At 33.7% G+C, this 12015-nt stretch overlaps 1 protein-coding gene across 2 annotated transcripts; it reads right to left on the bottom strand.

Annotated features, from left to right (window-relative positions):
- Positions 1–4105: 4105 nt before the first annotated feature.
- On the bottom strand, positions 4106–11631 carry LOC145619489 (putative protein FAR1-RELATED SEQUENCE 10). Of its 2 annotated transcripts, XM_081674188.1 has the most exons (6): positions 11516–11631; positions 7938–8031; positions 7769–7861; positions 6186–7209; positions 5662–6102; positions 4107–5261 (listed from the first exon to the last, which is right to left on the bottom strand). In XM_081674188.1, the coding sequence occupies exons 4-6, from the start codon at positions 7200–7202 to the stop codon at positions 4668–4670; spliced, it is 2052 nt and encodes a 683-aa protein (XP_081530314.1). In that variant the 5' UTR covers positions 7203–7209; positions 7769–7861; positions 7938–8031; positions 11516–11631; the 3' UTR covers positions 4107–4667. The 2 variants fall into 2 exon arrangements, with proteins under 2 accessions (XP_081530315.1, XP_081530314.1); XM_081674189.1 differs by lacking the exons at positions 7769–7861; positions 7938–8031; positions 11516–11631 and having other exon boundaries at positions 4106–5261; positions 6186–7374.
- Between the last annotated feature and the right edge of the window lie 384 nt (positions 11632–12015).

A 12015-nucleotide genomic window follows, 5' to 3' on the forward strand; every position in this document is an offset into this window, starting at 1 on the left:
ACTACTCAAAATTATATGCTATATGCTCGTGCTCTTCTAAATAATGCGTGCTACTAAACATTTGCTCTGACTTCTAATGAGAGGAAAGGCCATTATTCTAGCTAAAGGATGTTTTGTGCTATGAGTGAGTTATCGTATGATTTATATAGTTTATAGTGGCAAATCTTAGACTAAAATGCATTAGACACCATGTTTAAATTGTCTTTACACCTTTAACCTCTACTTGGAAATTTTTAATAATTAACCATTATGACACAAGAATTTATATCTACATTTAATGTGATCAATTCTATTTATCTAATAGCTACAAAAAGAAAAAAAAAATATTTATTGTACATGAGGTTCAATGAATATCCCCGTCTTAGTTATTAATAAAAATAATGTGATCTATTTTACATTTTGGATGCGTATTAAGGGTTAAGATATTTGTTCATACTCGCCTGTTGACATCTTGTATCTTACTTCTCATTGAATCGATTTGGACATATCATTAACTTTAAATACAATAATTACATAACATATATAGTGTATTATTGGTTGAAATATATGTTAGGTTGTGGATAAAATGTGACATAACATGAAATACACAATGAGATGAAATAATCATTAAGTTATGAGGAGTATTTTGTGCTAATGGATTGAGCTTTCATATAACAATTTGAGATATGCTTTAGTTAATAATTCCAAAATAATTTGGAACTTTCTTTGCAAGATATATAAACAAATGAAGTGGATTTTGAACTTTGTGGAATGCGAAAATGACAGCGCCAATAAGTGCTAGCTAGCCTTACTAATCACCCTTATCTAGCTCCTACTAGTAGTATTGACAATGTTGTTCATTTACGATAAAAAGAAGTATTAGGTCATCATCAAACCAACTCAATTAACAACTTATCTAAATTGTTACAAAGCAAAAATATTTTTTTTTCAAGAGATCTAGCGATTGTACAAGGCCAACTATTATACGATTAAAACTTATACTCCCTCCGTTTTGTAATATGATAATCGCAACACTTTGACATTTGCCCTATTTATATATTTACTTGAACTATATTTTTTTGCTAATATATAAAAAAACATATGTTGTCGTGTAAAATATTTTTAAGTATAATTTTATTATATTAACTTTTTATACTTCTAAATATTACATAATTGCAAATATTATATTAATGGTCAAAATTGTGTATTGACATAAGTGCCAGTCAAAATGTAGCGATTATAATGAAGCGGAGGGAGTAATATATCAAACCTGGTTTGGCTCACTCTTACCATATGTCTTGACCAACAAGGGCCAGCCTAGCGGAAATCATAGCCACCTCTAACCACGCCTCACACACGAATACACGATCCGATCAAGCTTAAAGCTTGAATTCTCAAAGTACAATCCATTTAATTCTTTACTATGTAGATGCTGGAAAGAAAAAAATTAAGATCTAAACAAAAACAGGCAAAATGTACAAAAACTATTGTAGATTGAATTAAGTTTCCTAGTACCCAAACAAGATTAAGTGGGTAGCTAATACACACGCAGGAAGACACAACACAAACCCTACTAATTATTCCTTGTAATTTTATTTAAATTTTAAAGCCAAGATGATAGTATGGTCCCCCAACATTGTAAACAATAACAAGACATAACGAATATTTCTGGAGTTTTGTCCCAGTAACATAAACTTCAAAATCCAACCGTGCAAGATTATTATTAATAGTGTGCTTAAGACCGAAATTAGTGTATGATTTAGCCATAATATTGTTTAATCTAGCGGTCGGAACTTCATTAATTAGCCATTTAATGTTGTTAACTTTGGTATGATAATGAACCTATATGAAAATCTTGCTCGTTAAGGTCTATTCCGTACTAATTTATGCTCTATTCGTGCTGATATAAGCTTTCATCTTTCACTTTTAGGTCAAATAATTTATAAATGAATCTTTTTCATTGTGAATTTCAACAAAAATGCTAGTTTGACTTTTTAGTAATCTCGGATAAGATAAATAAGTTTAGATAAGTGAAATTTCAGGCGAATAGAATACTGCCTTAATTATATTTAGTATATACTTCGTAATTAGTTAAGCCGATAATATTCTTTATCTATTAGATCATATTTTCTATGTTCATTTTGTTTTCATATATATGTTCTTATTACCATGCAATTTGGCAAATACAAACATTAAATTATCATACACAAAGTACAACCAGTTGTTCATTAAAAACTTGTTAATCATGACAAATTAGCAAAGAACCCTAGTATCGGTTGTAAGTTAAGATCAACAAAATAAATTCTGTTTGTAAAATGTACTAAAATTACGTCAATATATATGAATAAATTTCAACAAATATAATTGTGTTTCAACAAAAATAAGTTAAGATCAACAAAATAAGTTAGCTCCGTTTGTAATGGACAGAGTGTTCTTTCCTTCACAAGCAGTAGCTGAAAATGTAAACATTAGCCTAATCCATTGAATTAACACGTCGACCCAAATATATTCTGATCGGATCAGGTTGGCTTTCCTGGTTGTAATTTTTTTCCCATTCTTTTAAGTGAGTAGCTGAGTAGTTCAGATTCTGTCAGGACGTACATCAGCTGCTACATCAAAGCAATTCGTACGCATCCGATGTCCCAAGAAGGTACCAAACATAACACCAACAGATGCGGAAGGCAGCAGCCAAAAGAGTTGAAGCAGAGTTGTCATGTTTCTTCTACGAAAAAGAAATCCTCAGTACTGCTGATCTGATACTATGTGAATAATTTAATTAGATCTGATACTATATTTAATCTTCTTGCTTAATCTCGACCTCTCATCCCATATATCGAGTAACAACAATTAACACTATTGATTATAGCAAAACTAAAAAAAAAAAACTAAAAGGGTACAAACAGGGCGATGATAAAAAGACAGTTGAGTCTAACACGAGGTGAAAAGCAAATTCATCAAAACACTTAACAGTTACCTTAGAATTTCCATTTGACAAGTAGAAAAACTCCGAGCTCAATTCTTGAAGTACGGGATCCTCAGCCAGTCATGCGACAAATATAAACTTGACAAATCTCTTTGAGGAAGGTTTACATAGTTACATATATAGATGCTGCAAAGTGCAAGGCTACATCCAAACCACCTGATAGAAGCAAACGGACATCATATAACAGTTGGTTAGTCCTAACGAAATCTCATGTATCCCAATTATGTGAAAACCGAAGTACGTGTAAAAAGATGGACATTTGTTGGACGGTAAATCAATGTGTTAGCATCAACTAGATGAATGTCAAACCTGAAAATGCACACAAACAAAGACGATAAGAGACTCATGATATGAAAAATTTTGGAAGCCAAAATACAATAACTACACTAGAGGTTAACTGCCTGCACTGTAATTTTGAGGTTGATGTTAACAGAATTGAATGTGATTAATCGCCACTGTTTCACAATCTCTACAGAGATGCAGCACATCATTAGTGTTACTGCCATGTCTTTATCCATCAGTTTAAAAGAAACTTTCACTGACCCACACAACATAGAGGTAAAGCCGTAATGGTGTAGAGCATCAGAAACAAAGTCCGTTACTCGTGATCGTGGTGTCACTGGCCTTACTGCAAGAGAGAAAATTTCAGAAATCGGAATTCTGCAGTACTTAAATTAAGGGCTATAGCTTCAAAGGTTGCCAGTTTCCCAGCAAAAAACTCTTATTTTGATATTCTATTACGAATTTAAGATGTAAAAAGGACATGCAACAAGAGCAGTAAACTCACCTGCAATCTTGAATTCTGATCAGTCTGCAAGGAGCGAAGACTTCTGCCGGACCTGTCAAAAATTGACCAATCTGAAACCTGACCAGACCCAAACCTTAGTATAACTAGCTTGAATTCTTGAGAGCCCATAAGCAATTTTAATTTGACCAACACATACTGATTCCAACCCCCTAAAAACATAGAATTGCACAAAACCCAAAATCCCCAACCAACCCAAGTCCCCTTAATATAAATTGCAAGATATGGATCCCCCACTAAAACTGATTGAAAACAAATATACACTTCAAAGTGCAAAGCCAAAAAATGGAATTGATCAACCTGAACCAGCCTATTTGATACATATTCTGTAATAACGTAAGAAAGGTTCTGAAACAGAAAGAAAATAGACAAACAGAAGACTTTATTCTGAATCATTTTTGACAAGAAAATAGACAAACAGAAGACTTTATTCTGAATCATTTTTGACAAATACTGATTCATTAGCTCCCTGTAGCAAAGAGATTCCACAATGTACAAGGACATTACTATCCACCAATTTCAATTACAATGAGAGTGAACCATGCACGTATGATGTATCTACTAACTAATACAAGAATCTAGAACTACATATATTCATTTCTCATAGATTAAGAAACAGTAACATAACCTGCATTGTACAGAAACAGCAGATTTTTTCCCTGGACGTTCTTATTTAAGAATTCACATTACACCATCACAAAAGTCATGGATGACAACGCGACACTATAGCTCCATCTCTGATAATTCTATTTACTTGAACCCATTTTCCAACCACAATTAGATTTGCAGAGTAGTCTACATTGACTTTTGTAATCTTCTAATGTCTCGTAAACCATGGCTAGCCTCGGCAACTGCTATTGTAGACAGCTGATCCACTACAATTAGGCACGTTGAGAAAATTTAACTAAAATTGTTAGTTAATATATCCGGAACTTCATCAACAGGTATACTTTTAACTTGATCAAGGAGTGCTGTGAGTTCCTTATGGGCATAATTAAACCGCTCCTTAGAAACCAATGACTCAGTCAGAAGAGTATCTGTAAGAGAATGTAAGGCACGATAGTACTCTTCTTTGACCAGTCGAGAACTTTCCTGATCCATAGGTAAAAAAGAATTTTCCCATCTCCACCTAATTGGAAAATAATTGTATGGAAGTTGAAAATAATTCTTAGTAACAAATAGTCGAAGAGCATGCCTGCACAGGACTCCTGACTGTTCAAATCCCTTACACGAGCAGTGGATTTGATCACCTTCCTGAATCCATAATAGAAGATACTCTTCTTCGACTTTCTTATAATGGCGTGCGACATAAGATCCTTTGGCCATTTCTATGATTGCATATTGCACAGACAACACGAGTTCATGCTGATACACACTGAAGGCATATGGAGTAAGAATGCCTTGTGCATGTTCCTCAATAGGCATGCATGTCTTGAGATGTATAAAAGGTAAATCCTCCTTGGCTCCAGAACCCAACTTTGCAGCAAGTCCAACCTGCAAAACAAGAATGCTAAAGCTTACAGACATAACATATACTCCCTCCGTCCCCTTTTGATAGTCCCTTATGGGCATTTTTCACGGGAATTAATAAACACAAATAAGATTAGTAAAAGTACATTGAAAAAGAAAATTGACATTGGGTATGCAAAAAAGTAGAAAGATAAAGTAATAAAAGTACATGGGAAAACAAAATTTACATGAGAAAGTTAAATTTGCACAAATATTGTTGCGAATTGGAGGAAATTTTGGTAAAAAATTAATATTAAGATTGTTGGAAAAAACAAAAAGGGTGAACATTTTGGGACTAAAATTTACCCATAAGTGACTATCAAAAGGGGACTGAGGGAGTAAGCAATAAACAATTAGATGTAATTATGCATCATAACAAGAATACCTGCTCAAAGAAGACTTGCAAGCATGTTTGCTCATTCAAGACACCTTTCAGGAAACTATCAACGGATCTCATGTATTCAGCTGTTGTAATTCGGGCGACAAAGCAATCCTTAATAAATGAAAAAGCCCAGCATGCTCGACATGACCATAGAAGAGAGATGTGTTTATCCGACCCAAGTCCAAATTTTGTGATCAAATGACTCCAGAGATGTCCAAAATCCTCTGTACTCTCCACATAGCACACCATTTCAAACTCAGACTTAAACTCAGAATATTTCAGTCCAAGAGGCAAAGAGAACCAACTACTCAGCTTAGACATAATGTACCACAAAGATATAACATGTTTAGTATTAGGCATTTCGCTTACTATGGAGTCTCTTAACCCTGGTTCTAGATCAGTCACTATCGTCTGTGGTCTTCCTCGCATGAATCGCACAACCGTCTGTTCGAAGAAATTAAGCTTTAATGACAGGAAAAAAAAAAAAAAGGAAGTTTAAGTATAAAGAAAGAGAGAAAAAAATTAACCTGTAAGGCCCACACAATTGCATGGGGATTTTCTTCCTGGACAAGAGCACAGGCAAAGACAATTGGCTTGCCATGATTATCTATACCAGACAATAAACCCAGAAGCATCCCGTAAGTGATGGATTGATAAGTAATGTCAAATTGAACAGCATCACCAAAAAGGTTAAAGGCGCGAACAGAGTCGCCATATGACCACGCTATGTTTTCGACCTTGCCATTTGCATCTGTTAAAAAATCAAAGATAAAATCCCCATCCCTTTCTGCCATGGCCTTGCAAGCTTCAAGCAGCTCCATCATATCAGTTACCCTTTTCTCAGTAAGAAGAGCATCATTTTCTTGAACTGTTTTCTTGCAAGTACGGAGAAAGTTTCTAATATCTTTCTCTATGAAAGGCAGTTGCCCAGGTTGAACACCCTTTTCCAGTTCCAAGATCTTGATTATCCTATTAACAGGAAACCCAGCTTTGGAGAGTAAAATAATCCGTTCTTGATCAGCTTCTTGTATTTTCCGGTATGCAGGAAGCAAACGCACTTGATCATCTTCTAGCAATTCATGGTTATGTACATTACTGAATTGAGAAACATACCACTGAGTAACACAATTCACGATTTCCTTAGTCAAGTATAATTTTGCATCACATCCACAACGTACTGATTTGCGGTCTCTGGGATGCTCTACATTAACCTTTTTCCTAGGTTGATTGAATCCGGAACGATAACAAACAAAATCCCTTCTGTAAACACCAAGATTATGGCTTTCAGTAGACCGTGCTTTCCTGATTGAAAACCCATTCCTCCGAGCAAAATTACTGTAGAACTCAAAAGCCTCGTCATCACTTTTAAAAATCTGACCCACATAAGGTGCAAAGACAACTTCAGAAGAAGATGATAATGATGTCCCATTTTTTGTCGGTTGACAAGCTTGACCTTGTTCCTCCCCTTCATATTTGATAAAACACTTCCAGTCTCCACAGGGGCATTGCTCCTTTTGAATCCAAATATTATTTGCTGGTTTCATTGTTAATCTACAGATACAATAAGAAATATTTCCAAATTTCCATTCTCACCAGCATAAGAAATCCACTCATAATTGACATGTTGAGAGATTATATGTATTTTTAAGCTGATTTATTTGGTGCAAAACATCTTGGATATATACTGAAGACCTAGTAGCCCAAGCTTATTTGGTGGTCTTAGTAGGTTGATAAACACAAGAAAAATGCATTTCAACACAGGTGAGATAAAAAGGGCCACTTTAGAGACTAACAACAATCAAGCTTTTTTAACTGTGTTTTTAACTGTACAGGATTCATCATTTCTTTCTCAAATTCAAATTATTCACTTTCCTTCCTTGATAAAGGGATTAAACAAGATCTATAGCATATTATTTAATACTTTTTCACGATAAAGAATGTACATCTAAAAAGGATCAAGAGTTAAAGCCCAAAAAAATTATAATGCATGCCTATCACATTAATATCAATTAAATTTTAACCTGGAAATACAAGCATGGAACAATACTGTAAAGAAGCAAGAAAAACAAATCCACCCAACCAAAACTTGCCAATGAGAAAATTTGCTTACTTTATTTCAGTTCCATCTTTCCATCCACATCACTCAGGGATAGCCATGCCAGCTGATTACTAATCCCTTATGCCCACCCAATACATAGTTAACCTGCAACAACAACAACAAAGCCTTAGTCCCATATAGTTAAGCTGCAAATGATCCAAAAAAGTCTATATAAGAAAACCTGTCTAATCTCCACAACTGTATATAACTTATTCCACTTCCACATAAAACAGAGCTATTCCACAATGCATGAGCATCTGGCTCCAAAACTCCACCTACAAAGACACAGAATTAGGGGTCAAGCAAATAAGTGGTCTCTGTTTATCAAAGCTATCTTCAATGCTCCGCCTATCCTACATGTAGTCCACATCAATGTCGTAATTACCTTTGGGACTTAACTTTATTAAGTTAACCAAGTGGTCTTCAAGCGTTACACAAAAAAAAAAAAAAAAAAAAAAAAAAAAAAAAAAAAAAAGAAGCTACATGAAGAAACTTTATTATTCAACAGTAGTTTAACTAATTTCTCTTTCCAAAGACCCCCAAAAGAGGTGCATTCTCTAATAGACACAGCTAATTTGCAAGTTCATCCAACTCTTAGTCTAAAGGGTTTAACCAAAAATGCAAATGCTACAACGAACTGTACGTCAGTACCATCTAACCAAGATTCAAAAATCAGAGCATGTAAGTAAAGAAATGATCAGGACAAGAGGAAGGAATTGAAAAAGTCTAGTAACTTGCCTAATATTCCTTATTTCCTCCCATAACTATGTTATTTTGAAGTACAACTCTATACATAAAAAGGAAAAGAGCAGCAAACTGTAAGAAAAAGTTTTGAATGGTTATAGAAGGAAGCATATGTGTCAACAAGGGCATTCATTTGAGGCCCATACTCACATCTGATAAGTCAATGCTTATTTAATATTTTAATCAGGTTCAAGTGTTCAACAGTGGCATTATCCACAAGTAATGTTCCAGGAAACCACCATATCATGAATTCATGAGAGTATGAGACTTAACCCTCTCATCAATTTAGGCCAAAAGAATGCATTTGGTTTCTCTTATACTCACCTAACTCAGACCAAAAGTTTCTAAAAAGAAGTGTGTCATCAATAATAGGCGAGTAAGAGAGGTTGATATTTTTGGAGTGTTGGAGGCATAGAGATTACTTTACGCCTCTGCCATTTCACTCCTTTTGCTATCTGCTTTTTCTTTAGAGGGGGACAATTTGAGGTAGCAGAACATATAAAAATTCAATATACTTCAATAAAGACAATTCAACAGATTTCTTATAAGTGCTCTTTTATGTGGACTCCCTAGCAAATATGTAAAGAAAAATCAATGTAGACGTCCCCAATACCACATTAACGCAAGGTTTGTTGGTATAAGGGCTTCTTACTCTACCGTAGTACCTAAGCCTTTCAGGCTCAAATCCATCACCAAAATGTGAAAAGCTCCCTTGCTCCAAAAATTAAGTGGCATGAGAAGAACTTCAGGATTTAAGACAGAATTGGCAAAAGCTTACATGTCAGAATTCAATAACTACTGGATATTAAATTACATCAAGACTTCAACAAACTCGACAAATCAATGTGTCTTAAGTGGTTTCCATTTCCAATAGTGTCAAAGGTCCTTGATACTTGACCTGTGAATTATAATAAAAAACCAAAATGGTTATATAATCTCCCTGTACTTCTTATATGTTGTGAAGGGAAACTTTATTGTCAGGTATCTCAGGTACCAAGGCAGAAACAATTTTTCAGGGCGTGGGAAATGTTGTAGTTATATACTTAAGATAGCAAAAGCTATAAACCATGGGCCATGGCAAGAAACCTGAAATTCTAATCTAATAGCAATAGAAACAAATTAAACCATAAATGCCATGCACAAATGGCATATCTCAGGTAGAAAGAAAATCATGTTGTGTTCTCGGTTGATTAAAAGCAAATGGCTTGTTTATGTGGAAGATTTCAGATTTCAGGTTTCCCTTGCAACTTTGCAAGCATGCAATAATGATTATACATCACAATAGGGAGGACCCCTTATTATATTGTTCACAGATTTACTCAAGTGCAACTTATAAAGCATTTTATGACATGAACATACTCCCTATGACTGACCCAACCCATTGGCCGGAAATGGATGTGTTTGAACATTTCGCCTCTGCCTACTACAATTGTTGCATGGGATTAGCATTAAGTTGACGTTCAATGTAAAGTGTGCAGCTATTTTTTTGAATGAGGTGTTCATTGCTTAATTTCAATATGATATGGATAACGAAAGGATTTATAATTTATTGCTTAGATTATTTGTTCAAATGAAAGGTTAGATCTTTGTTAAAAGGAATGGATATCAGTGAGAGTAAATGATGGTTGTCTTTGTAAAATAAGAAATGAATGGGTTAATTTAATTAGCGATTAGCTATAACCGTACTAAGTACCAGATTTATAAACTCACTGTACCTTCCCATATATTTTTTTACTTTTTCAAAGTTTAGGGTCATTTTGAAGAATGTTGTATAAGTTAGGGTCGTTTTGAAAAAAGTGGTATACTACAGGGTCACAATAGAGAATTTCCATTAAAATTATAATTCATAAAAAGGTTATACTCTACAGGAAGGAGAGATAAATAAACTTCTGGAAAGCCTTTTTGAGAACCAATATGATTAGATGACACGATACTAGTACTAAATCCATCTAAGCAAAATAGGACCCAAAACAATTTCCTTTGTTAGCGAAACTCCATCCTGCTTAAAATAGCTTTTTAACTGAATGTTACATTTAAAGGCCTAAATAAGATTATCATCAAATTTCAAACACCTGAATGCCTTGCATCTAAATCCAGCTCAAAATCATGAGATGAAATATTGAGAAGATAACGTAAAGAGAATTTTCTTACAGAATGTATCTTAATCAAGTAGCTAACAAAACTATATTGTCTAGTTCCAAGTCAAAAGTATAATAATTTTCCAGATAATTTCTAAAAATTAACTTCGGTTTTACAAAACATTGACAGTCAAACCTGACCAAATCGACTCTTTTCCCGGCCCTTCGGCCTTTATCATAAACGATAAATGATCTAATCTTAACAACTTCCATCTTCCCCACATAATTGGAAAAGGCTAGTAACTTGCCTAATATCCCTTCGGCATTGTTGTGGTTTTCTGTTTTTTGTTTTTTTATTTTTCAAAATCATATGATATATGTCATGAAATGAATTAGAAAATAAGTCAAACATATTAAAATCATGATAATTTTGATAACGGACAGAAACACCTTAGTATTGTCTTGTTTTTGGGGTACTGAAAACAAAAAAAATACCAAACAAGCCCTAAACTTCGAAAGTTTCCACTTTATTCAACAATTAAGAATACAAAACATGCCTAAATACTAAAAATCCACCAGAGCAAGAAGATCTTAATCAAAAAAATCAAACCCAATTACACAGATCAAATGCCCACTTAATCAAACAACTTTTACTTCATCAAAATCAGAATAAGTAGGTATGTTAACTATGCAACTTCAATTATGAATATCAAGAAAAGAATGAGACTTTATTACCAATCCCCTAAAAAAAATTCAGGGGAATTGCGGGAAAATAATTTTACAGTGTGTGTAATCAATCAGAATTCACGAAGTTGACGCAAATCATTTGGTATGATTAACAATTAGATAGTTCGAATTGCGAAATGAAATTCTAAACAAGAAATTAACAAAATAAAAAAAATAAAAAAACGAAGTAGGGGAAATTTGATTGACATACCTTTGAAAAGGGGAAGAGAGAAAGATAAACCCCACGAAAACCCCTTTATCTCTCTTTACTCTCCAGCACACTGCACACTGCATTGATACAGCAAAGATGAAAATGTTGCAGTTTATATTTTTAAGTCTTGAATATTAAATTTAATTACTGTTCCAAATGCTACATTGCTACGAGTAAAAAAAAAAATTGTCTATTTATATGGAAAGTACCAAATTAACTTGACGATTGAATAAAATTTCCCATTTAGGACAATTGGATAAACCCTTACTTGAGATTTTGAGAATAAGTAAACTACTCTGTCTGTATTCTGTATCTGAAATACTTTACAGAGTCCATATACGACCTTACACTACATACGAGTATTTGATTTTATTTATTTTACTAGTACTACTACGTATATTATATAGTATATAAAAAATGTTACATCATATTATGTAAATTTATATTGGATTATTTATTAATGTATGTTTTTATAATATCAAATAATTATAAGTTAGACT

Source organism: Chenopodium album, chromosome 27, assembly GCF_948465745.1.
Source record: "Chenopodium album chromosome 27, dcCheAlbu1.1, whole genome shotgun sequence".
Classification (NCBI taxonomy): Eukaryota; Viridiplantae; Streptophyta; class Magnoliopsida; order Caryophyllales; family Amaranthaceae; genus Chenopodium; species Chenopodium album.

Bases quoted from the DNA above. Each gene is read 5' to 3' on its own strand.
- LOC145619489 (XM_081674189.1), bottom strand. From the start codon at position 7,202: ATGAAACCAGCAAATAATATTTGGATTCAAAAGGAGCAATGCCCCTGT. The intron at 6,103-6,185 runs GTTAATTTTTTT...TTCTTCGAACAG, and splicing joins CAATTGTGTGGGCCTTACAG to ACGGTTGTGCGATTCATGCG. The intron at 5,262-5,661 runs GTATTCTTGTTA...CTTGTTTTGCAG, and splicing joins TGCAAGTCTTCTTTGAGCAG to GTTGGACTTGCTGCAAAGTT.